Consider the following 27,363-nt stretch of genomic DNA (forward strand, 5'->3'; position numbering starts at 1 on the left):
GTAACAAAGTTCTTAATCCTGCCTTGAAAAGGCAGCATGTGTAAATACAGTCAGCTTGCTCTTGCTATTTATAGAGCAGTTTGAGCTGTGTCTCTTTCTCTCTCTCTCTCCTGGGTACCCCTGGGATGTAAAGATCAATACAATGATAAAAAGATTAGACAGCCTAAGAGACCAAGTGAATGACTGACACACTAGATAGATAGATTTGGAAGAGACACACAAACACACAGGACCATTAAGGCTGATAAATCTATTGACAGATACGCTCAGTGCATACAAATAGAACATACACAGTGAGAGGGAGCACTAAGCAACCACAGCTGGAGAATTCTAAAAAGTAAAGCTTTCCAAGAATTCAGGCGTTAAAGAAAAACAACAGTCCTCTCCTCTACCCAAAAAAGAAAAGAAAACATCATAACCCGCTGTGATTTTGCGTATAATTTGCTCTTTTATATTCCAAAGCCACTGCCTTCTGACTTGGCTTTTGTGTGTTCAGATCAAAGCAGCGGCTGCCAGAGCTTTGCCATTGTGAGGGGTTATTTACAGAAGGGCAGAGAACAATTGTTCTCAAGATACGGGAGGGCTCCAAGACAAACAGGTTGAGACAGCCCCAAGTGGAAGCCAGCCTTTCCTCTCCCGCCATGTAGGGCATATACAGTTCAGAAATGCAGTGTCTACATTTTTCCTTCCAACTGTTTATTTTAAAAATACTACAGTATTCTATGCTAATGACCATGTGACTCTCCCATCCTCCAATACTTCCACTGCCTCCCCCTTCATTTCAGGATCTAGTTAAAAATGGATCTCACTGCATTTAAAATCTTCAAATTGACTTCCGCCAGGTGCAGCCTCTCTTTCTCTCCTCCCCTGCCAGCTACTTTTACTTATTTAACACTAGCTTCCCGGTCACTGTTGGTGCAAGCGCCTTCTACTCTGCAGCACCTTCCTGCAGCTTTTCACTTAGCTAAGATGCCATCTCTTTTCAAGTCTCATCTGAAAAAAACATTTTTATTCCTTTCACTAGGATGCATCTTAATTTCTTTTCCTACCACTATTAGGCCTGATCCTTTGGAGTTTGATAGGAGCTTTGCCTTTTGCTTTAGTAAGGAACAGGATCACACCCGCATCATGGTGGTGGTATTATATTCCGTAAAACCATCGCAGATGTGATTTTATGACTAAGATGTAAGATAAAGTTAAGATGCTGCAAAATACACCACAGTGATGAAGTCAATAATTACACACGTGTTTTGTGTACTAAAAATACAAAAATATGTGCAATAATTACTAAGCTTATTTCAAAACACTTAAAGAAATAAATGTTTGTGCCATCTAAATAAATTACAAAATGAGAATTAGTGTTATGTGATGTTTAATGGGCATGTGCCAGAGGATGTTCTGCTGGCTTCATGCTAGTTGCCCAGGAGACCCACAGGAAGCACATGCTACAAGGTTCCCTGAAGAGAAGAAGAAAATCATGTGGACAGTTTGGATGGACCTTTTGTTTAGAGTGCAAACAGAGTCCTAGGTTCATCTGGTGAGTGCAGTGAAGGGCTAGGGCTTTAATTTAAGGCTCCATTGTCTCTAACACAGAGGAATTAACGAACAGGTTTTGCTGCAGATTTCACTGCTGCAAAGACACAGTGATTAGCATCTCCAATTTTCAATATCGGTAAAAGAAACCTACTTTATTTATGGATGTGATTACTGTTTAGAGTTCTGCATAAATGTAGTTTGTAAGTGTTGGTTCTTACAGAGATTTATCTTGTTGATATTCTTACACACTTGGTTCAGTTTCCTTTTTTTATTCTTACATGTATTTTTTAAAAAACTTTAGCTAGATTCTGTAAATAAATGCATCTATTGAAAATATTTTTTCTCTACCCAATGGAGCCTGCATTATTTAAAATTACTGGATATTAAGCATATAACTTCGGTCCCAATCCTGCAAAGTTTTGCTTCCATGCATAATGCTTACAATCATGAGCGATCCACTTAATGTTAATGGGTCTATTCAAGGTTGTAAGCAATGTACTCAGGACTAAGTCTTTTTTTAAGACTGGATCTATAATTTGTCATACTGCTCAATGATATGTTATATACACAAATTGTTTTCAATGTTTTCCTACTGGAAATATTTGTAAATATATGTAATTCTTGGAAAAATAGTAAACCATTAGTCCATCTTTCAAACATGAAGCAATTCTTTTGCTCATTTATGAGCAGAATATTGCATACTTGTTTTAATCTTCGTAAATATTTCCAGCTTTTCCTTCCCATTTTATGTTTCTTCGCACTGATGTTAAATTCAGTTTATATTTGCTATATTTTGTGTTACTCATTCCAATTGTATTTATTAAGGAACAGATGCTATTGTATCCAAATAACTACACACACTATTGCACATGCATTGCTGAATATATGTGATCAATACTTACTTTTGCAAGAATTTTACCGACATACATACAGGAGCTAATTATCTTGGCATAATTCCATTGAAGTCAAAAGAGTTATGCCTGTAGAAATTCTGGCCCTGAGTGTTTCCTAAAAACACTGCATCTTACAACGGCATTTATTATTACAATGTTTTGGGCAATAAATGAGTTTTTAATACTTTCGCTCTATACAACCTTCAGTCTATAGATCTTAAATGCTTTAAAGACAGACATTAATGCAAGCTATCAAATCTTCCCGGGAAGCAAGTGACTATTATTATCCACACTTTACAGTCAGAGAAGCTGAGATAAAGATGGATAAGCGACTCACCCAAAATACTGCTGTAGAGTACCATAGGGATTGTTATTGTCTTGGGGCTATTCTGGAGTTATAGATTTGAGAGAAATCCATCTCCAAGTTCAGTGAAAAGACCATAGCAACATCACTTTCTGAGATCAACCAGGCATGTCTTAAAGTTATTCATAGAGGGCAAAATTCACTAGCACTACTTCAGCTCTGAGGAGGGGGTATGGGCAATTGAGGCTGTTCGGTGGCTCTATGCCATCTCTCATTAGAACAATGCAGAGGGGATGGAGGGGTTGTTTTGAGGTGGAGACCACAGCATCTATAACTATGCTGATCCAGTGGGGATTTCCTGATAGGGAGTTCTGTCTGGGGTCACCTAGCCCCGCATAGATCATGTCAAATGGGCACAATGGTAAAAATACTGGTGACAGCCTATGGCTTGTGTACACCAGGGTTCCCATTGCTGCTAACATCAGTGGAATTGATCTGTCAGGAGCAAAAGTCGAAAGTGTGTCATATCCTCCCGTTATTCGTGCCCTCAATGAGGTTGTAAGCACTTCAGAGCAAGGATTCAGTCTTTATTTGGCTGGTAAAGATCCATCATTGCATGTACAGAGACACCACAGTCATCAGCAGGCATCAAAATGAGGCGTTTATGCATCAAAAGCACAAGCATACAGCCCTAAAGCTAAAGGAGTAACTCCCATTGCTGTTTGTATGTAAGGAAGAGGTTTTATCATCACTGGGGCTAGCCACTGGAGGGAGACGTGGTCACATGAACATTTCTATGGTGCTATGTATGTAATTAATGGTAAACATTTTGATGCGAGACAAAGGTTTGGGTTGGTTCTTTGACCCATGCCAGTTCACTCAGCACCCAAGTAAATATTCTGGGCAAAATTATGCTCTCTCTTCTGTAAGCATGCAGGGCCCTGACTCAGCAAAGCTGATGCAGTTCTGCTGTAGAAAGTGGGGCAGGAGTTAGGGACCACATCTGGGGTATCTACAGCCTCTGCCCACCACTGATCTCTGATCCAGAAGGTGATCTCTCTAACACTCCATGGTAAAGAGCAGTTTGGGGTGTGGGTCAGCCCATGGAGAAGCAGGATAGGGACAAGTAGATCAGCTCTATCCATTATAATCCCCATTGGGAGCTCCTATTGGAGCCATGCTCTCATTGGAGCTGTGGTGTGTGAAGTGGTTCTAGCAGCAGTGCAGAAGTACCGCTTCACCACAGCATTTTTAAATGCTTAGAATGTGAAGACTACTGTAGAACGCTGCAGATATTGTGGCATCACCCATCGGTTCAAACCCATGATTTCTTTCTGCCCTTTACATTGTAAGTGATCAGTATATCAAAAGAAAACAGGCCCTGTGCAATTTTTTTAGTTCTTTGTGAAGTACAAAGAAGTCCTAAAAGACCGCTTTCCTTCGGCTTTACAAATTCAGATTGCATCTACCCTGTTTTTCCTCTAAGACTCCATGAGAGACTGGAAAACTAGCAGGATCATGATCTCACAGGTGCCATAAAAGTGAAACCTGAGCAATTGAGAAAGGGAATGATTTTTATTCAGGCTGTTTAAAATCCTTGTCTGTTGTTGCAAACAATTTTACTCAAACACCTGACAAAAAGTTGGAAGAAAAAGGTTTTCTGCTAAAGAATCAAAACCCCTGTCCCATCAGTTAAGAACTGAGAAAGCTCCCAATCTGCTTCTCTGAGTCATCCAAGGAGATCTCCAGGAAAAACAAGACTTGATGTTTCTATGTAAAAGTAAGCAGAGGAAGGAGAAACACCCTTTCAGCTGTCTTTACCCATCAGAAAGAAGAGAGGGGAAAAAAAAACTCCTATGTCTCTGCACTGAATCTAGATCTCTTCACTGACACACGCACACACTCTGGAGCAGTGAGCCTCCAGTGGAGCTGCAGAAAGACAATTCCTACAGTCAGTGACTGCTCCATGGGTCCCCGTTAAGAGTGGATTCCCACCATGGAGGGGTGGGTGGGTTGAGAACTGAAATATAGCTCCTGTTACATTAGATTTTCTATGTGGGCAACATGCATCCCTCCAGCCTGCCTACTCCTTTCCTAGCCTTGCCACTCCCTCACACAGACCCCACAATGTGTGGGGGAGCCCTGCATGGGGCTAAGGGAAGATGGTGCCACAGAGGCTGTTTAGCCCCTTTCCACAAGGGAAGGGGAGATCGGTGTACCTGAGGTGATAGCTGAAATTATTCTGTCTTTAGCAATAGTGTTCAATACAACACAACTGCTACAATCTAACCTGTTGATAGGGCACCTATCACACAGCAGCTAAGCACAGAACTACAAATCCAAAGTTCCAATCATTACCATCAGTTAAAGAACCAGCCACACCAAACACACCATCAGCAAATCCAGCAATCTGACACAGACGGAAACACAGTGAGCCACATGGCTAACCTACCCTCAAAATCCTAAATAATACCAAGAGATGCTGGGAAACGGATGGACGAGGACACAAAGATAAAGGGCCTCAGATGGTTAAGAACAGGACAACTGAAACAGAGGGGATGTGCAGCCTGCCCTGTAAGCAGCCAGCTCAGACTTCAGCAGGAGGGGTTTTATATCCAGGGGTCCTTAACTGAGAAAGCCTGGCCTGTGGCTTAGTTCTGACTGAACCTAGGGATCCCAGATCCATTTTCTTATGATCTGCAAGCTTTTCTAAATTTACCTTATCACAATAATGAAAATACCAAGATCTGAACTTTCCCAGAGTTTTGGATCCAGATCCTGGGTTTTGGTTTGGCTCTGTCTCTACATTTGCCGTTGGAGAAACATATACCTTAGCCTGTTGCTTTTCCACACCACTTCTACCAGTGGAAGCTGACCCCAATGTGTGGTTGTAATGCGCTGGAGAGATCCTTTCCAAATTCTTATGCAGGATTATAAGACAACCAATGAAGGGAGCCCTCTTACAGAATCCATCCAAGTTTCACACTGAATCAGTGAAGGCTGGGACAGGATGTGAGGAGTTTAGTTAGTTTAGTTAGGGCTGAACATATATCTGTAGTGCAGACACAATTAATAACCTCAAATAAATTTGTTAATCTCTAAGGTGCCACAAGTACTCCTGTTCTTTTTTCTTAATAGTATATAGATCTAGCTTTTGAATCTGAACCTAATTTAAAATGTAGCTCTGTTTTGAAAAGTGACTGTGTATTTCCTGGCTATCCAGTCCGTAGCTCACATGCTTCCAAAAGATTCTGAGTTGTAAACACATAGGCCTTGTCTACACTAGCAAACTTTGGAGCCCATTATTCACCCCAATGCAGGTCCACGGAAGTGAAATTAGAAGACATGATGGTTAAAAATGCTTGAGCCCTATCTGCACTATTGCTTCCACCACTGCTAAAAGTGGTAGAGCTGCACTGGTGGCAAATGACTGCTACAACGTTTGCCAGTCTAAGCACAGCCATTGCGAGAGCTGTGATCTGTAAGTGCAGGATGGAGAACCAGGAACTAGCTTAAACTCCCTAATTTGGGTTCATTTGAAGCAAATGAATTGAGAGCCTCCCTGCCTTATGAAGCCAGTTAATCTGTCATGGCATTGTGTGTAACTCCTCTGAGAAAGAGTGCTCCAACAATTTCTTCACATTCTTCTTCACTGAGGCAGGTCTAATCACCGGAAGGGAGCAATGCCATGGCCTGTGTGACTCCATGAATTTGGCCCAACATGTTGTAGTTACATACAAAACTAATCTTACTACAGGAAAATAAGAATACAATATTCTTAGCCAGAGAGGCCCCACAGGTATTCATCCGCTCCCTGACCCAGGCCCCAACTTTAAAAAAAATCACTTTCCCTTAGCAGTAGAGAACTTAAAGGCAAAAGTCTTGATTTTTCAGAAGTGCCAAGTGTCCAAAACTCCTAACAAAGTCAATAGGGGTTGAGGTTGCTTACCACCTCTGAAAGTCAGGACCAAAATCCAAAAGCAGAGCAGAATTTTGACTACTTAGCAGTACAGTCCCAGCAACTCAGAGGGAGGGAGGACTTCTTTATAGCATATAAATAATTGCCAACATTGGGACACTACAAAAAGGGACCCACTGGAGATAGACATACACCCTTTATCTCTATCTAAACAGATGATTAGAAGAGCTATTTGGCGGGACAGACTGGGAAAATGAATGGATATCAGCAAAATGTGTTTTGCCAAGCTTTCATATGTGGAGTTTAATCCTGGAAAGGTACAGTGATGCCTAAATGGCTTGTTAACATGATTTTTAGTGTTAATAGATACACAGAATGATAGCATTGTTACAGACAGGCAGAGGCTGAAAACATGCAAAAGCCCCCTTTTCTGGGCTGTCAGCAGTGTCTGAATGCAGAACTTTCAGCATCACAGCACGAACTTTCATTGCTTGAGCCAAAGCATTAACTGTTAGGTGGTCGCAGTAGCTGACTACTATCTTCAATTGGACTGACCACTTGTCAGGGATATAACACATACGTTGCAAGGATATTACATAACTTTCCTTCCCCTACATAAAAGTGCCAACGCACCTCAACCTTAACCTTCAGCACTTTCCAGTTCAGGGCTCTCTGACACACTCTGTCAATGCACCTCCATTTCCCTCTTCGCTGGCTTCCACAAAGACCCCTGTAAATATCTCCAAGCATTCTGTAACATTTCACAGAAAGAAAAAAACCCCACACACATCCAAAAACCTTTGTAGGCTTCTTTGTATGGCTCCCTAGAAGAACCAAGAGCCAGTGATCTGAAAAGCCTCCCAAATCTTCCCCTGCACCACTAGGTGGTGCTCAGATGCTTCAATGATGGCTGAATCAGAAATTATGATAGACAGGAAGTAAGTTTAAACTGGACATATCCCTGCACAAGCATGCTTCATAAGAGAGCTCTTTGTCTTAAACCTGGCTCAGACTGTTGGCTGGTAGTGCAGGAGGAATGGGAGTGCTGTACGGTTAATGGAATCATCCTTCAGATAAGACGTGAAAGCAAGTTCCTTTCCACACAGCAGTAGGGAGCTACCAAGGTGGAAGTTAAAGATCCCATTGCATTTTGGGAAAACCTTGGTAGTTTTCTTCTATCAACAGAAGAGGCATGTGTCAGGCTGCATGTGAGCTGCTGCTAAGCATAGAATGGTCCTTGCATTTGCCTACACATTTTTTGTGCTCCTAACACATGGCTTTATAAAGCGCAGGGGGAAGGCATAGCTCAGTGGTTGGAGCACTGGCCTGCTAAACCCAGGGTTATGAGTTCAAACCTTGAGGGGGCCATTTAGGGATCTGGGGCAAAAATCTGCCTGGGGATTAGTCCTGCTTTGAGCAAGGGGTTGGACTAGATAACCTCCTGAGATTCCCTTCCAACCCTGATATTCTATAACCCACAGTATGAACAGTGGGGGAAAAGAGTTCTAAACTATGGTGGAAAATGATATTTCTTGCAGACTTTGTCCTGCTTGGCAATGATGATTTAAGAAATACACAGCTCCCTGCACCCACAAAGACCCCACAACATAGAACAGCACAACACGGTGAGTAAAACTGCCAGGGTCTATGGGCTACGCTGTATGTAGGTGACATATTACCATTCCTTTGTGGCATGACACAACATACAATTAAACATAGCTGGAGGCAACAGCAGCCATTGTTCCCACAGCAAACAAGGCAACCAGGGCCTATGTTTCCCACATTGTGGCATCAATGCTGAGATAATCCCATTGTTGGACATGGTCTGTATTGGATGGGAGATCTCTAGGATGTGGCAGAAAGTGATGCGGCAATTCCACAGTTGGTGCTCCTCCCATTGTGATAGGGGAGTGCTGAACTCCTGGAATTGTCATCTTTAACATGAGATGTAAATCCAATATCCTATTACTTGTGGGTGTGCCACATTTTTCAGCAACAGGAATTTGAATTATGGTACCCTGGCCCAATTGCCATTTGGGTAACTGTATCCTGCTTACCTACAATTCTAGCTACAATTTAATTAGACAGGGTTTCCTCCTGCCTTTCTTATACTAAACTGTCAGTCAAGGTGCTAGGTGTTGTTCAACTGATGTCCTGTTCCACAATAAGGTGGCTCCATTTCAGTGGCAGTGGAAGTGATTCATGTGTCTATGACTCTTAAGAACTCCTGCAAAGCCCTTGCCTCACACCCACTGTGCACCTGACAAGACACGCCTTATGAGACTATAGAAAAACACCTGAATGATATATAGTATTTTATTTGAGAAACAGCATGTGGTCATGTTGTTAAAAAGTGTAATGTAGTCCATAATTACAGGGGACAGAGATAACCCATTTGAGTGTTTACTATTAAGCGCACTAAACATGCTAACATTCTTTTAATTTTTGTTGGTGGTGTTTTATGGAATTCTCTGCATTTTGTTGCATTTTTTAGGGATAAAAGAAATTCCATAATCTTGAATTATACCACACACCCCTGGAATGCCCTGTGCTGCGTAAATTATGCAAACCTGTCCCACTGGGTACAAGTTTTGTCTACTAAAACCCTGCGAGCCAGGTGCAATGTCTTCAATGGTGCAAGTGAATGAACACTGAATGAGGTAGGGCTCCTACAGTCCTTTATTAATTAGATAAATAAAGACTGGGCAAGATAGTGAGGTTAATGGTGTTTATTCCCCTCAGGATTATATCTGAGCATTAAAGGAATGGTACAAATGGGTTTATGGCTATTCCAAACTATTACAATAGAAAAAATAATGTATATGTGCCATCAATGCCCTTGACTGGAATCAATCAGTGTTTCAACTGTGTGTCATAGACCCTATACTTCTCACAGCTACCAGAAATTCTTCTTCAGTTCAGGTAAAAAAGGTCTGCTTTTTAATACAACAAGAGGATTGGAGTACTATCGCCACTGCCACCAGGCAGTTCCAAGCACCCATGGTATGCAGCATCATGATAGATGTGACATCCTAAGCAGCCATAGATTTGTTACAATATTTTAATCCTTTTAGCAGTTTTTCCCTTATGTAGTTCCAGAGATGTTACAAGATCTGTAAAGGTGGGACTATGGAGAGAAGCCCTGCCATTGGCTCTCATTGACCAGCCACCTTAACTTCAGTACCCAGAAAGATAATAGAGCAAATAATTAAGCAATCAATTTGCAAACACCTAGAAGATAATAAGTAACAGTCAGCATAGATTTGTCAAGAACAAATAGTGTCAAACCAACTATAATGGGGTCTGCACCTGTTTCTCATGAGCGCCCCCTTTCCTGCAATCACAATTCTATTGAGCGGGTCTTCAACGACTCAGCCCTCTGGTTGAACCACATTCACAGTCCCCCATTTCGGGTTATACAGTCTCAGGTTCTTCTCCCAGTCCTGGTACGGAGCCATATCTCTAAGGATTCTTCCCAGAGGCCCTGCCTTTGTAAGGAACCCAGCTGGGGCCCAACTCCGTATCCACAGCTGGTGTCCTTTCAGCAGTCCTCACTGGGCTTAGTCTGCAACCAGACCATTTGGGACTATTTCAGTGTCCTCACCTAGTCCGGCCAGGTTCTGGGTTCAGTCCCCTGGGGCTCAGCCTGCTCACACTGATCTGTCCACAGTTCTGATGCTCATCCAGCCAGCCAATCTTTGGCAGCCTTCCTTGGGCTCAGTGCTGCCTGCAATGAGCTGTCCACGGTACTACCAGCCAGGCAGGCACATAGTCCCGACCATTCCCGTTCCCTTTCCCATTCCCCTCTCCTCCTCCCCCCAGCTCCAGGCAGGAACTGAACTTTCTGCTCTGCTGCTTGCCTTTTATATAGCCCTTCTGGCCCTAGTTGGGTGCTCCAGCAGCCCCTCTGATTGGTTGCTTCTCTGCACCACTCTAGGCTGCCTGGAGGACTCCTCCACTACTCTATTCTGCAGCAGGGTGATGCAGGGGCCTAGTCCACCCCATCACACCAACCTAATAGCTTTCTTTGACATGGTAACGACCCTTGTGGCTAGGGAAAAGCAGTAGATGTGTTTTAGTAAGTCTTTTGATACTGTCTCGCATGACCTTCTCATAAACAAACTAGGGAAATACAACCTAGATGGAGCTACTATAAGGTGGGTGCATAATTGGTTGGAAAACCATTCCCAGAGAATAGTTATCAGTAGTTCACAGTCAAGCTGGAAGGGCATATAAAGTGGGGCCCCACAGGGATCAGTTCTGGGTCCAGTTCTCTTCAATATCTTCACCAATGATTTAGATAAGTGCATAGAGATTAAAGCAATGAAGTTGGCAAGCAATACCAAGCTGGGAGGGGTTTCGAGTGCTTTGGAGGGCAGGATTAAAATTCAAAATGATCTGGACAAACTGGAGAAATGGTCTGAAGTAAATAGGATGAAATTCAATAAGAACAAATGCAAAGTACACCACTTAGGAAGGAACAATCAGTTGCATACATATGAAATGGGAAATGACTGCCTAGGAAGGAACACTCCAGAAAGGGATCTGGGGGTCATAGTGGATCACAAGTTAAATATGAGTCTACAGTGTAACACTGTTGCAAAAAAAGCAAACATCATTCTGGGATGTTGTAAGCAAGACACAAGAAGTAATTCTTCTGCTCTACTCCATCCTGATTAGGTCTCAACTGGAGTACTGTGTCCAGTTTTGGGTGCCACATTTCAGAAAAGATGTGGACAAATTGGAGAGAGTCCAGAGAAGAGCAACAAAAATGATTAAAGGTCTAGAAAACATGATCTATGAGGGAAAATTGAAAAAAACTGGGTTTGTTTAGTCTGAAGAGAAGACTGAAGGGGGACATGCTAATAGTTTTCAAGTACATTAAAGGTTGTTACAATGAGGAGGGAGGTAAATTGTTCTCATTAACCTCTGAGGATAGGACAAGAAGCAATGGGCTTAACTTGCAGAAAGGGAGGTTTAGGCTGCACACTAGGACAAACTTTCGGTCAGGGTAGTTAAGCACTCGAATAAATTGCCTAGGGAGGTTGTGGGAAATCTGCCATCCTAGACGTGTCAGAGATGGTCTAGATAATACTTAGTCCTGCCATGAGTGCAGTGGACTGGACTAGATGACTTCTTGAGGTCCCTTCCAGTCCTATGATTCTATGATTTTGACAGACGTTGATAGCAGCCAATAGCAGTACTGGCCAGAGTTCCTCTACACCTTGCCCAGTTTGAATAATGTTTTGAATTATTTAAAATTAGCTTCTCCTTATGGAAGGAAGAACAGCTGACAAACTGGTCAGAAAGATGTCAGCATGCTAACAGGTTCTTAATAGGCAATTAAACATGAACCCATGCTTATTCTAAGCATCTCTTGTGGTAACAGTTAATTAGCATAATAACATCCCTGTTTTGTTTCATGCTTGCTGATGGTTCTGTTCATTCAGGAGAGAACAGAAATGGTAATTTACCCCCTTGGATTCTGGAAATAATTATAAATGTACAAGTGATTTGACCCCTATTCGTGATCAGGCCTGGGTGCAGTGAAATCCACTGAGAGGAAAAAGCTATTTTGCCGTAATGAAGTGTTCACAGATGACTGTTTAATATCACAGCCACTGAGTGAGTAGCAATTTCATTGGGAAAATGACTCTAGGATTTTTCTTAGACCTCCTCACTTTCCACATTCAGAATGAAAATATTTTCAGTGTATTGCACTTTCTGCTGGCTAGAACAATGGGGTAGGGAAATATAATGAACCTTCACTGCTGATCAAAAATTCCTGCAGCAAGTTAACAGGATTCCTTGTGGTGTCAGAGGTTTTCATGAGGATTTTCATGACTGTGCCAGAAGGATATGGGAAATATGCCCAAGACAGATCTTGCAGGGGGTGACACTTAAGAAAAATGATTATTTCTAGGAGGGGGAATTTTTCAGTGGAGATAGTACTGGTGAGAGGTTATTATTATTAAAGTTGTTTCTCCACAGAAGAGCACGGGCAGAGGCAGTGCAAGCTTCCTCCACACACCACACAACAACATGCCTCACCCCTGACCCAAAGGGACTTTGGGAAAGAGGGAGTTCGCTCTGTATGGCCCATTCAGACCTTGGCCTCTCTCATTAGACTGCTAACAAGTGGGCAAATTAATAGCAACTGTGATTCAGATACTTGTCTCACTGGAAAAACTCGAGGTATTTCTAAGGTGTTCCCTACTATGACCTCTCAAGCAAACTCACAGGCCACCCTCACAACTCATTTCACAGAGGCTTCTGATCAACTGACCTGGAATGTTTTTAATGTAAGCTTCCATCCTCCCTCTGCCACCACAGCTCACCAGCTCTTCTTTGCTCCCTGATAGACATTTTCTAGAAGCAGCACTTTCTATCAGACAGGCTAAACTTGCAATGCAAAGAACAGGCAGGATGGTGGGCCATGGTGACAGAGTTAAGTGTAGGCCACTAGTAGGACAGGCTAGTTGTTGCTCCAAGACCACCTAGAGTGAGAAGAAGCTCCTTCTTGGAGCAGCCTCTTCTCTCTATCATTCTGTCTCCCAGGATCTTTTCACTTCTCTGAATATTGTCCAGCATTTGTGCCCTCAGAAGCTGCTATTTTGATTTTAACATTGTCAATAGGTTGACAAGTTCTCCCTTTTGATGTCTTTATCCAGGAATCAGTACATTAGTACTGCTTGCAAACAGCTGGCTTCCTGATCCACACATAGGTATATCAGGTCTCCTAGACTCACAGTGCCTTGAAAGAAAGACAAGAAATGAAACAAGAGAGAAATAGCCATCTGATCATTGCCTGCTCAGCAGAATTTGAAGCTGTCCAAGAGGAGCCAAAGGCTTCATTATAACTGCAGAATAGCAGAGGTGTTGCTTTTTTAGACCCGCAGTGTGATGCCCTAAGACTCTGATGGAATACAGCTGCTTTCTCAGGTAAATGCAACTGATCACAGCCGATCTGAGGGAAAGGCTGGGATGTGGACATACATGAATAATGTGGCCAAAGAACTGAAAAGCAAAGTTTAGAAGCCTCTTCCCCCCCCCCTCCTTCCACTTCCCCAAGTCAGACTGACTGAAATCCTGCAATCATTGCCATGGGAAGATAAACAGGTCAGCACACTTTTCCTAGAAGAATGTAGTATGGCAAAGACTATGCCCTAATGACTGATGGATAAGGTGAAACAAAGTCAGCCAATGACCTGGTAAAACTCATATCCAAGGCTCATAGAACCATCATCTGAATCTGGAATCTGCCCCCTCCCATCTTCCACCCCTTTCCAATGTACACCAGGCATCATCCACCGCATCTTTCTGGCTGGTTTTTGGTATGTGGGGGATCTATCCATCTGTCTAGGTGCAATTCTAGCACCCAGCACGCCAGCAGTTGATTAAAGTGCTGTAATTAATATTTAGTGATGAATTACTAATTTTCTATGCTGGTTTGGATATTTTATTTGGCTATCTTGTCGTCATGCCCTCCCAAACTATTTTTGTCTTTAGTTACACTCAGGCACAGCTCTGAGTCTGCAGAGTCTCCGATTTTTATTAAGAGAAATATATTACACTGCACTCAGATTTCCAAAGGTGGCAGAGGACTTCAGAAAACCAGAGAGAGTTAATAAAACAAGGAAGATGACAAATGTGTTGTGTAGACTGTCCAATGCGTTTCCAAGGAGTGATGACTGTCAGATAGTCAAAAGGGTGCATTCCATCTGGGTCCCAACCCTATAATGCAGTGTACAAAGGGATTGAGGGGACTATATTCTAAACAGTGCTGACCCTTTAAAACCAAGTGACTTTAGAAAACCCACTGAACCCTCTTCCTCAGCTCTGGAATTGATGGACCAGAACTGCAGCCTTTCTAAAGAGGAAAACAATACTATCTTGAGGGTCATCAATCAACCTCTGTTAACCAAGTCTGGGCTGACTGGAATTTGGTAAATCAAGGCTATACCAGAGTTTTTTAGATCAGATTTAAGGCCTCCAGGACATTAAGTGACATGGGGCCTTTGTACTATGGCAAAAAAATGCATTCTAATGTCACTGCTTTTTCTGACTTTACACATCAGTCTTTTGTCCTTTATTGTTTAGTATTAAATCCTACCCCCAAGGGATGAAACGACAATGAACTATGCCCCTAAAATGAATTATACCACAGCAATACTTCAGTCTTCTCAGTCCTTGCAGTACTGGGGTAATTAAGGTACCTGCTAAAGCCTTCATTTGTTAAGAGTTCTGCATCCAGTAATACAAACCACTACGACCTCCTCACCAGCTACTCTGGGTTCAGAACTGCTGAAATCACTGTGATCTGTCCCAGAATTTATTGCCAAGGGCAGCTTTCAGGATGGTGAGGAGTGCTTGGTGCTGATTAGTGCCTGTTCTGTTTTTTTTAAATCATGCCTAGTCTCATTAGAAAATACCATCCTTGGGCTGCTCCCTATCAAAAATAAATACATGCATAAACACCCTCTTCTTCCCCACACACTACATCATGTTTTTCCAATGTTTACATCAATTTTCTGCTCGTGAAAGTGTAGGGTTGACAGGACTGAAAATCCTCCCCTTATCCACAGAACAGGTACAGCTCAGATGGTGGCAGAGCAGTCTTCCTGCACACAGCACCCACTGCCTTACCCCTGCCCTGGAGGGCCCCAGAAAGGAGTCCAGTCTCCAAAGGCCATGCAAACCTGGTCATCTCTGTTGAGACTGCCAACTGTGGGCTTTATCACATGGATAACTGTCCGCTTTTACCTGGACTGAGGCCAATACATCACCTCACGCAGGCCACCAAACAGCCTTCAGATGGCATTGGCTTTCAGTGACGACACACCTGGGCGGGATTCAAATTAGCAAGTCGAGGCCAAAAGGATCCACATCCTGTTACCTTGCCACAGAGGAATCTTTCATTTAACCCTGGAATGCCACCGGAGGATGGCAGAGAGAATCTCTTTTTAACATGACCTCTGAAGAAAGTACCATCCAAAAATACAGTTTCCTTCCTGCCTTCCTTCCCACACTGCAATGGCAGCATTGGTCTGAACTGGCACTTGAATACATGACTTCCAGCCCAAAGGTGAGAATGCTACCAGCTAAGCTGTTCAGACACTAAAGCTCCTAACAGTAGCTGCAATGTTACAGTACAACATGCTAAAGACTTGTCATTATTTCTCAGTCTGTGTTAGCATTAATTTCCTCCTGGATTACATTAAATTGGCATTAGGAGATACTAACGTCACAAATATGATGGGAACATCTAATCATATCACCTCATTTTACAGATAATATTTTCTTGTTAGAGCATTATTAAGCTTTTATTAAAATGACAGCAGATTCCCTAAGAAAATAGAAAAAGGCTCAGTGTTACAATGTTTTGATTAGATTTGGGTTAGCATGGTTGCATATTTGTTTATGATAATGCAGTGAGAGAAAAGCTCTTAACATCTCCCAGAGATTCATATATCATAGGCTCCTGCTTTATGTTGCTACATTGGTGCTTAACAAAATGAAACTTTGATATTATGGAAAATGGAATTTAACAGGGCACTAAATATAACACAGTCTGCAGCTGGAAGGGGAGAGCTGACCTCATGTCTTAGCTACCTGCTATTGTCAGAGGTAGCTTCACAATTAACTGGACTCCTAGCAAGGAACCAACCATGAGGCCCCCCCCTAAGAAACAGGGTCTCCTAGTAGCAACTGAGCTATGAGATCTCTTCCTCCCCTCTATTCCTGCTACTTGAAATGGAAGAAAAAGTAGGCTCATAGGTTGCTGAGGCTTCAAGACCCACACAAATAAATGGACCCTTGGGAAAGGACTTGCTTTGCATGTTCTAGTGAGAAGTGAAGGTCTCACTATGAAATGTTGAGAGAGAACCTAGCAGTGTTCCTTGGACCAAAGACGACTGCTGTCTCAAAATGATTGTCTCCTATATTGGTAGCACCCACCTCCTTGTCTGTGATCAGACACACAATGTGGGAAGGCGGGAGAGATGTAAATGAGGCCAGGAAATAGGAAGCAAAAAATAATCCAGAAATGTCACGAACATGAGGACTTCTGCACCCTATACTCCAAAAGCTACTATATCTGAAATATATGCAGAGCCATTCCTGAGGCTTCAGCTTGGCTGGACAGTGAAGAATACACCCCTAGGAATGAGAGATGGTCACCGAAAAAGAGACGCAGAATGCAAGGACTAGAGCACACTGGAGAGGTAAAGAAATACTGGATAGCATGGCACAATAGATGAGGAACATTATAAGGGCTTTCCTACCTTCCTCATAGGTATGTTGGCCACTTCAGGAGGCTGGTTACAAGAGGAGATGGGCAAAAGAGCTGTTCCTCTTGGGAAAACCCTGTGTTCTTATGTTCAAAGTTCAGTCCCCCTTCATTTTTTAAAAAGTTTATGTTTGTACAAGCAGAGACATTTGACAGGCAGGAATCTCTCCTCCAAAGCCAGACAACACAATTATTCCATTTGAGAAATCACTCTACACAGCTTCAAACTCTGATCTGAGAAACTGATTCTGACCTTGCTTCCATTGGTGTAGCTCTACAGACTTTAATGGAATTACCTCTGATTTAAGTGAGATAAGCATCAGGCCCTTTAGACTTCAGACTTTGCCAGTGGAGGTCTTTCCAAGAGTGAAGTGAGGGAATGTTTTTAAAAATAAAATAGATACATGAAAAGAAGAACATGCCCCTATACACAGGATACCAGATCAATCACCCACCCTACAATTTGGAGGTATGAAAGGGATGGGAAGTGAAGCAGAGCAGGAAAAATGGAGTGGTGGAGGGCAGAACATGACATCATCAGGAAATGTGAACAACCCACAGATGTAGCAAAGTAGCACAAAAGCTCCCCCAACCCCAAACCATCCTTCAATGAACAGAAAGAGCAATGAGAATCAAAGTCCTTACCTGTCACTGCATGCTGGAAGCCTTGGAGGCAGCATGAGCTGCAGTGCTGTCTGTGACCATGCTAGTAGGATACCCAGGCCACATCATAGAATCATAGACTATCACTTTTACTATTCCATGGGATCTCCCAACCACAGCTCTGATTGCTTTTAAAACACAATCCAGGTCTCCTGTGTTCAGTTAGCAATGGTGACTGCATAATCTGAGGTCCCTCAACTGGAAAGGAAGCTTATTTCTTGAGCTCACTCACCCTCACCCTTAAACTCCTCTCCTCACCTCAACACACACGCATATCCTTCTGACCTCTGAAATGTTACTCTGAATCCAAGGAGGGATTCAGGCTACATACCCAGAATATTAATCAACCTAGGAGACCCACACCCATATGTGTAACTCCCCATGCACGAATAAATCACCGGGCATGTACAAGGATGAGATTTTGCTTTTGCTGTTGCCTAAGCAAGTTGAACTTAGACATAGATCAGGGATATACAGTTTCACCACTAGTCAGCTCCCATATGGTTCCCTTCCAGTAATTGGGACAGACAGACAGCCCGAGTCTTTCCACCATGCCAGCAGTGCAGCAAAGGTTTGAAAAAAAGCAAAAAGGAAGAAGAAAAAAACCAACAAAGCAGAAAATCATAAAAACTAAATTAGGAAAATCCAAGTTGTTTTAAAAATAAATAAATAAAATCTTTGCCAGAATAACATATTTAAATATGCAAAAGTCTAGACTATTAAAAATTCATGAAAGCAAAATGATTTAGAGAGATGCTGACGCTGGTGGGGAAACTGACACAAACCGCTTGTCTGATTTCTTTTGTCTGTCTTTTTTTCTTTCTTTCCTTTTTCTTTTTTATTATTACTAAAGGACATTAATTTGCATGAAAACAGAATCTTTGTTTACTCCTCCTGCTGCTGCTGATTCCACACCTGAAGACAGAGCCCTTTCTGGGTGACACTGTAGGAACCAGCTGTTCTCAAATAGGGTGGGGCTGGGGAGGTCATCAGATGCTACCTCTGAGACCGGTGCTCAGAGGACACACAAATAATGAGCATCGAACAAATTCCTGGATGGATGGGGGAATAAGTAGCAAGAAGCATGGAAAGTTTTAGGAAACAAAAGAACCCATTTTTATGCAAATGTCCTTAGTAGTGCTGGACAGAAACTGGCAATCTCATTTTGCAGGGAATCAGGGAATATTTTTCCTGGCCTTGTTTTGCACCCCTTGAATACAACATTCAAACTAACCTAAAAGCTCAAAAGGAAATTCAGACAAAGGCTCCATGTTCCTCCTGCTTTCAGATCCATGGAGCCAGCCAGTTCCGCATGGCACTGCACAGCATACTGAGGATACTAGCCAGCCCACATCCTGCATACATATCTGTGCACTCCTGCTCCATTGCAGACTGACATGTGAGGGAGCTGCCAGTGACCAGGAGGGGAGACAGGTGTGCCATCTGCTCAGGTGTATATCATCCCCGGCTATATCTGCACACTTCCCCTTGGTTTGGGTCAATACCATATGCGAAACAACCAAATGTTGTATGGTTTCCATCATTGCACCTGCACAGAGTCCCAACTGAAGGGAAAGTAGCAAAGCGAATGATTCCCAGAGAGAATCGCCATTGCTCCTGCTGGCTGTGGTTTCATTGCTGGCTGCAAACTACTTGTTTGCTCCAGAGAGCAGAGTCTAAGGTGGTGTCTCCTGGCACAGCTCCTGGTGCTGTTAGAAAACTCAGCCTGAATGAAGTGACCTACATAATTTGCTCCTTCCCTGGCCTCCCACTAGCTCAGACTGGACGGACTATATAGCTCAAAGGATAAAGCCAACAGGGTTTAGAAAAACCCACCAAGCCAGCTTTGCCTTCTTGTCTTCTGGTACCTCCAGAGCAACTTGTTCAGCATTCCATAAACCCCCCTGCATGCAGCACAGCACAGAAGGGCAACAACTTCAGAAAGGAATTTTGTTTTAATTGGAGATGAGCCTAAGGACAAAAGCCTTGCTTCCAGCAGCCCCTAACTTTGGAGGCTGATTGGCTCCAAAATCCAGACCCAGGTTTTGGGGGCTGAGGCCCATATGTATTTCAACAAGTTCTAAACTCCTGATTTTTTAAATATGGCAGGAGAGACTTTCTCTGTTGCACTACAGAGTTTCTGGCTGGGATGTGGTCTTCAATGATTACTCTTTATGGCATTCCTAAGCCTCCTTCTGTCTCACACAGACTGAAAGGGACCCAGAGTTAGTCCCTCAGATAGGATTTGTCAAAGAAGCCTAGCTGGTGAGGTGACCTACAGGTGATTCTCATATAAGAGTCTGAGATGCTACCCCAATGCTAAGGGCTTCTTCCCCCCCCAACCCCCAAGCCCGCCAGCCCCCTTAAAAATGGTATTGAAGAAATATCAGATTAAGCAGCCACCACTGTGTCCTGAACACATTTTATTATAGGGGTGTTTTTCAGGTAGTGGAGAAGTGTATACAGTACCTGTTGTTACTTTTACGTGTTCTCTAAATATCTCTAAAGGCATTTCCCAAAAGACAACAGGTTATCACTGAAACACATTTTCAGCTCATCCCAATGCCCAGGTGCTTTTCTGCAAAGCCATGAAATAACAGTTCATCTTCTCCTGGGAGAAACCTCACATAATACATTTGCACACAATTACCATGAATCCTTCCCTCCTCCCCCAGCCCCAGATCCCACCCTATCTTTGATTTTTGTATTTAAAAAAAATGAATAAGAAAGGGGAAAAAAAGAAAGAAAGAAAGAAAAAGAAAAACAGCTTATAAACTAGCAAAGGAAATAAAGTTAATTTCTTTTTTTAATATATAGAGAACAAAATGAAACTTGAGGGAAAACTTACTGGCGTTACAGTTTATCCTGATACAGTCTAGATGGGGAAAAATAAATGAAAGATGAAATTGCATCCTTCAAGGTAACAGCTGCAGACATCCAAAAACAATCAGTCCACCCTTCCGGGGACAGACACACGCAAAGAGATGTGGCCATTTTATATTTATATACAGTCTGTACAAGCTCAGGCATGAGTGTATATGTACAGTATATTCTATTGAAATATCAGATACATATGCATATATATATACATACACACACACGTATATATATATATACACACATTTGTATAGAGAGATATACCTATATACATATACATCCACATATCGACACAGAAAGTTCTTTTCTTTTTAAGGACGCCTATGCAACTAAGATTATCTACAGCTTCAGACCATGAACTGATATTAATTAAAAGGAAAAAAAATTGACAAGTAATTAAGGCACAAAATAATCTTCCTCAAAATGCAAGTAATACCCCCCAATGTCCTTTCTATTTTTTGAAACCCTCTGCAATTTCTCTAAGAAGCTTGAAGTTTAAAGGCAACCTTTACACTTGGTTTCATTTGAATTAATTCATAGTTATTGCATAAATATACCACCTGTCCAACACAGTATACCTGTAAAATCAGTCTATCGACATTGGTTGGTGCAATATTTAACCCTTTCCACCTCTCCCCAGGACAGACCCTCTCACTCCCCTTAATGTTAGCCCAGATTGCTTTGAAAAAATGTGCACAGGTGCATTTACCACTGTCCATTCAAGTGAGGAAAGGGTTAATATACCTCCCCAGTTGTGTCCTATCATAAAATGGCCACTTGCAAACAGCTAACCGCACGAACACCCAGCCCAGATTTCAGCTACTTTTTGGGAGGTTGGGGTGATTTTTTGATTGGTTGGGGGAGGGATTTTTTAATTTTTTTGGTTCAAAGATACCCAGCTCGGCCAGCTCCTCAGAGCCCAGTCTCGTCTTGCTGCCTGAATGTTAGTACTGAATGAGACACCTGTAACATTCAGGCAGAAGATGAAACAGGCAATGAAGTGGCAGACCTCAGAATCTTTGACAGCCCTGCCTGCTTCACTCAGGGGTTCCACACAGGAGGAAGGGAGAAAAGGAGCATAGGAAGAAAGGAGGAAAGAAAAAGAAACAAAGGGATTCAGAATTCTGTTCATTCACACTAATAGGATGACCAGACAGCAAGTGTGAAAAATCGGGATGGGGTGGGGTGTAATAAGAGCTTATATAAGAGAAAGTCCCAAAAATCAGGACTGTCCCTATAAAATCGGTACATCTGTTCACCCTACACACTAATAAATAGTAACTGAGGAGCCTCCACAGAGAAAACGAGTGGTGTTTGATGGCCTGAACCAGAGACCTTCTGAGCACCTGCTGCTTCCACTTAACTTACTAGAAATGGCAAGTGCTCAGCCCTTCTCAGGATGAGGCCCCTGGAGAGGCTGGTTTGATCCTTGGGGTTGTGAACACCCCCCCACTGGAGTGCCCCAATGTGAGCATGGAGTTAATGCATCACCACAGTACCAGGTGTCTTTGACCATCCTGGACTTCTTTCATAAACCCCAGGTTAAGGATCATAGTCTCTGAGTTCTGGCCATCCTGACTGGATATCCTGGAGGAGAGCCTCTGTCAGGTAACCGCAGCCTTGCCCAGCACAGCTTTTTGTCTGTATCATGGGGATATGGCCCAGCAGCAGAAGACATACAGAAAGTGAGAGGAGAGACTGGAAAGAACACAGAGGGGGAGAGAGCTAAATCGGCTGCATATCAGGGTGAAATGCTTTTACTCCAAAGGGTGTAATAAGGACAATTCTTTCAGTAGTAGAAATAAACTGCATCTTTAAAAAATAAAAAGGAGGGGGCTGAAGGAAAAGAATCAGTTTCTATAAATAAAGAAGGGGTGGAAGTGATTAGGGATATACCAATCAGAAGCAGCAATGCCAGAGAGAGTCTGTTCTCAAGCAGAACTTCTCTTGAGAAAATCTGGGGTTGGTTTTGTGCGATTAGGTTTGTCATGTGTCGTCAACCGCAACAGAAAAGTGGGAGCAAACAGCCCTGGAGCAATTGGTACGATCACCATACAGTGGTAGCTATATCCCATATGGGAGGGGTGAGGGAAGCCCTCTAAAATATATAAGAAACCAGCTGTCTTTTCCTCTCTGACCAGAGAGAGAGAAAGTGAGAGAGAGAGATTGTGTGGCTGAACGGGAGACAGAGATAGACCAAGCACAAGTGGTATGGCTAGATCAATACAGGGGTTTACTGGGGACAAAGTCACAAATGATCAGTATAGAGAAATATGACAGGGTTCTGAACAACAATAATCAAACCGGGAAACTAAAAAGTCATTGGCAAATATGATCTATTTGCCTGGAGATTTCTTGCTTCATTATACAAGGGTTTTGAATGTTTCCACATGTTCCAAAGTATTTTTTTCAGAGTGAGCTGCTGTATGGGGGTGGAGGACCAGTGCTTTGGGAGAGAGACAAATATACTCCCTGTTTTGTTTGGTAGGGGTTTTTAATGTACAAGAGACCAAGCCATTTAGTGATGTGCTAAAATGACCTGGATTTTGTGGGAGGCTAGATTTCCAGGCTCTGAGAACATGAGAGCACTGACTGATCCCTCCTCCTCTTCCCACCCAAAAATGACAACCAGCCAGGGCACTGTCTTCCAATACCAATGGTCGCCCTACAGGAGATCTTCCATGGGAAGCGTTTGCGTGGAGGGATTCTAAATCTACTGAAGGTCTTGTGAACCATCTGCTTATTTGAACCGACCTTCTGAGATGTTTAAGATTCACCCATGACTGGATTTTATCACCCCATGATACCAGTGACATATGAGCTACTGAAACTGCAGTTGCTCAGTACCTCTCAAAATCAGGCCCAAGCTGTTTAAAGTTGGGCAGCAAAAAACGGAGGCACCTAAAAATCAAGGGCTACTGCAAAAACTTAGGATCATGTCTTTATTTCCTGCCCCAGGGTACCATTTTTGGCCATAGCCTAGGGTAGCAGAGAGGATTACGCCATCAGCGAATGAAACTATTTTTCTCCCCATTATTCCAAGCTTCAAAAGGATGAAAATGGCTCTTCTTTAAATCAGAGCAACACTGTGAAACCAATGCACTCCCAGGTTGTTGTGGGGTAGAAGGTATATATTAAGGTACAGATCCAGGTAGCCAAAGCAAGATGAGCTGAGGAGCTTGGCAGTAATTAAAGAAACCTCCTGGGATTCCCCCATGTTCGTATTGGTACAGTAAGGCTTTCGGTAATCCTTGCTGAGGGTTCTCAACACTGTAATTGGGTTTTACTAATGGGATTTGCTTTATTTCAGTCTGGCTGAATTCCTGACTCAAAGGGGTTTTCTGTTCCTTTGGATTTAAAGGTGAGCACAGCCAGAGTAGCTGTAGATCTAATGAGCAACTGTTAGGTTTAGTCTATGAATGAGATGTCTGGAGGGTAGGGGGCAAAGCCAAAGTGCCACATCTATGGGGGGCGAAGGAGGGGGGAGAGAGGACTGGGAAGTGCCAGGGAAGACCCACTCCGGAGACCTCCCTTCATTTATTCCTACTGTAAATCAGGAGCGCCTCACCAACAGCTCAGTAAGTAGGATCTCCTAGCACTGGATTTTCAGGAGCATGTTACCTGGGCACAGGTCTAGGGGTTCCTCTGCACAGAAGGTTAATGGCTCCAGTGCAATGGGCTAAAGTTAAAGGTAGCACTGGTATGTAGTTTAAGGGAAACACAAGTGTGCATAGACAGAGTGTGGTGTGCAGAAGTTGTGGAAAGGAAGCAAGTACAGGAAACAGAGCAGCATGAATGAAGGGCTCTGACAGCCAGAAATAACCTATTTAAATGGTAGAGACTGAATTCATCCCTGGAGTCATTCCACCTATGTTTCTGGAATTACACCAGGGTTCTTGTGGCCCTATTTATCTGCAGGACACAGTTGTTGTGTATATCTGCCCCATCACCCTGGAGTCCTCCACCTACACACTCATTGAAAGTTTTGCTGCTTCAGGTGGCCCCTTCTTCAGTCATGTATGAGTGGTGTGTAACAGTCAGGATCTTCTGGAAACTATCCTTGTCTGAGTTTCTCAGTGTCTGTCTTTGTGAGATGTTATCATCCTTTTGAGGAGCAGGGTTAACTTCTAAGAATCCCCACGTTTGTCAGGGATGGGGAGGCGCTGGAGTGTGCTGGGGGCGGGGGGGGGTGAATGATGAGCACGACTGGAAAGTAGATTTGGAAATGCAAACTTCTCACTCAGGAGTCTTCTGAGAATGGATAGGGTGTGCAATTATAGGGCCAGCTTTCCCCCAGTCCCTAACTATTGTCATTATAATAATTCCTGTAACAGGAATTGAGAGACCTTCAACCATAAAAAAAAGGGAATGTGGCATTTCAGTGCATAACCAGGGCTGTGATTTCCCCATATTGGACAGTAGGGGACAAAGGTGAGCTGCCTCAGTTTTTCACTAGGGGACAGGGTGCTCACCAGCACAGATAGTTAACTTGCAGAGCATTGCTAAGGCATGGGATCTTTCTTCAGAATCTGTGAAAGGGAACATCTGTATGTGAAGGGGAGTGCATGCGGCTTCCTTCAATAAGGTGCAGACCTGGCTCTGGAAGTACAGGCCACTGGATCCCAGCAGTGTTGGATGGGAAGGGGGAAGCACAAATTAATGCTGCTTACTCTGGATCATTTCCTCCAGGAAAGTTGGATGTAATAAAACAAAACAAAGAACCTAACAAGCCAAGATGTGTTGTGCATATGTTGGGTGTGAATAAAAAAGTGCCTCATTAGTGGCAGAGTCTGAGGAGCTAGGGGGGAAGTGTCAAAGTGCAGCAGCTGTGTCTGGCTGGCAGGGTGCAAGACTGTTTTATGCAAGGTGTAGACACTGAGTGCAAAATTGTGTGTAAATGAAATGTATGAAAAGATGTGTGTACAGTGTGTGTGTAAAGGGGTGTCAACGAGAATAGGTGCCAGTTGTGTTTTGTGCATACATGTGTTTTGTGTGTGATACGCACACATTTGTAACAGAGAGTGAAGTGTATGAGTGACAAGTCATTCCCTCTGGGAAGGGACCATACAGCCTCAGCAATGCTGGAGGACTCTGACCCACGGCCACTGACCCAAACACCTCTCAGGGGGTTAAGCAGAAATTACTGGTTTGGAAAGCCCAAGACATCACTGCCCCCCTCGAGGCTAGAGCTCAGTTCAGGATAGGAAGAAGCTATGAGTCAGATGAGCTTCATGTGCGCTGTGCTGCAGAAGGGGCTTTATTCCGGTCACCAGTATCCTGAGGGAGGGCATGGGAGAGGAGAAGACAGAAGCTAAATGCTCTCAAACATAGCTCAAGGGCAGCACAAACCAGCCAATAGGAAGGCAGAGGAAGAAGGTGGCTGTTCCCAGCTGATATGCCATTTGTCTCACACTCAGCATGTCTTTGAAGTAGCAAGGGCTATTCCAGAGCACCCTTCACTGTATATTTCTCTCTCTCTCTCTCTCTCTCTCTCTCTGCCTTCCTTTCTCAACTCTGTTGTGAGATTTATCACATTTGGGTCCCAACATTCACACAGCAAACATCCAATATACTGTGAAATGTGCTAACACAAACAACACACTGCCCCAGGCCCCTGGCTGGGAAGGTCTGAAACAGCTCCTCATCCCCTTTAAATGAACAGAATTAATAGTCAAGGTTCTTTCCTTCCCCCTCCCACCCAAGTCTGCGTTGGAGTAAGCATTCCTGGTTTAGTTTTTGGCAATGAATGCTGCAGTGGTGAGGGGGATATGCCAGCCCCTGCAGGCTTCTCTGTACGCTCTGTTCTCAGGGCTGTTTGCTGTGCGGGCCGCAGGCTTCAGGCCTTTGAAGGGTTGAATACCATCTTTTGATTTACCATGGCTGATGGGGTGTGAGAAGCTTTACAACTCAAATACACAAGGGGAAAAAAAACAAAAAAACCAGCACAGAAAAATACTCAAACCATAACAGAACCCAAAGGGAATTGAACGAGAAAAAAAGGACAGTTCTTAGTAATAGCTTTAAATAACTTAGAAAAAAAGCACAACTAGATAATACACCACTCAAAACAGTCTGTGCTGATACAGATCTGGCACTTACCAGCCCATTTGGGGATTCGGATGTATGGCTGGTCAGATCTGAGCTCCCCCTTATTTGGAATTGGTGACCGTCTGTCACATAAAAGGGCATTTTGGCACTGTCAAGCCAGGTGGTCTTGGATTTCACTTGAATGTAACCTATCTCCTCAAATAGTTGACAAGAACGCCAACTAAACAACTGGGAGTTGATGGTTTGGCTTCTTGGCACTGCAAAGCCTCCCCCACCCCCCAAGGTCTCAGATTTGATCTCTTCCTTCAATAACATAATCTAAGCCCTTTGGAAAACAGAGAAGTCCTGATTTAAGGACTTGTGGGAAACCTTTGTAACTCTGGGAGGTTCAGACTACTAGGGTTAACTTGGTTCAGTATTCCAAATAATGGAAATGAAGGTTCTGTGGCTCAAATCACTGGGGGAGCAGAGATGCACAGGCTCTCCCCAGCTGCAGCATTAGTTTTTTTATTGGAGTACAGACCTTCAGAGCTCTGCAGGGCTAAAGCTCCATGTCTGCAAAGCTTAGGAGCTCAGCAAAAATAATGATTCAGTCACTCCCGCTCTAGCATAACTGACCTTCAGTAACAGAGTTTTGGTTCACTAGGGTTTCCCCATTTACCAGTCCCTTAGCCAAGGACAGTATGTAGCGTATATTGTAACATGAAGCTCTTGGTCAAACTTTGGTAAAATGCTCAGAAAGCATTTTCAGTCATATTCTTTACGTGGTAGGGCATTAAAAGCTAGATGCTTAGCATTTGGGCCAGGTCTAATGGTCTCCAGAAGGTCTGTAACA

The 27,363-nt window shown here is 43.2% G+C and overlaps 1 protein-coding gene across 15 annotated transcripts in view; it reads right to left on the reverse strand.

The window, feature by feature from the left end:
• Nucleotides 1–27,363, reverse strand: part of NRXN3 (neurexin 3) — a 1,378,693-nt gene that overhangs the window by 870,459 nt on the left and 480,871 nt on the right. For 13 of the 15 annotated variants that reach the window (XM_034768393.1, XM_034768389.1, XM_034768378.1 and 10 more), the window contains exon 11: nucleotides 20,452–20,478. The exons of the other annotated variants lie outside the window; for them this stretch is intronic. In XM_034768393.1, coding sequence (XP_034624284.1) covers nucleotides 20,452–20,478 — 27 coding nt within the window. The remainder of the gene's footprint in view (nucleotides 1–20,451; nucleotides 20,479–27,363) is intronic. 15 annotated transcript variants of the gene reach the window in all.

The sequence above is a fragment of the Trachemys scripta genome, chromosome 4 (assembly GCF_013100865.1).
Source record: "Trachemys scripta elegans isolate TJP31775 chromosome 4, CAS_Tse_1.0, whole genome shotgun sequence".
Lineage (NCBI taxonomy): Eukaryota > Metazoa > Chordata > Testudines > Emydidae > Trachemys > Trachemys scripta.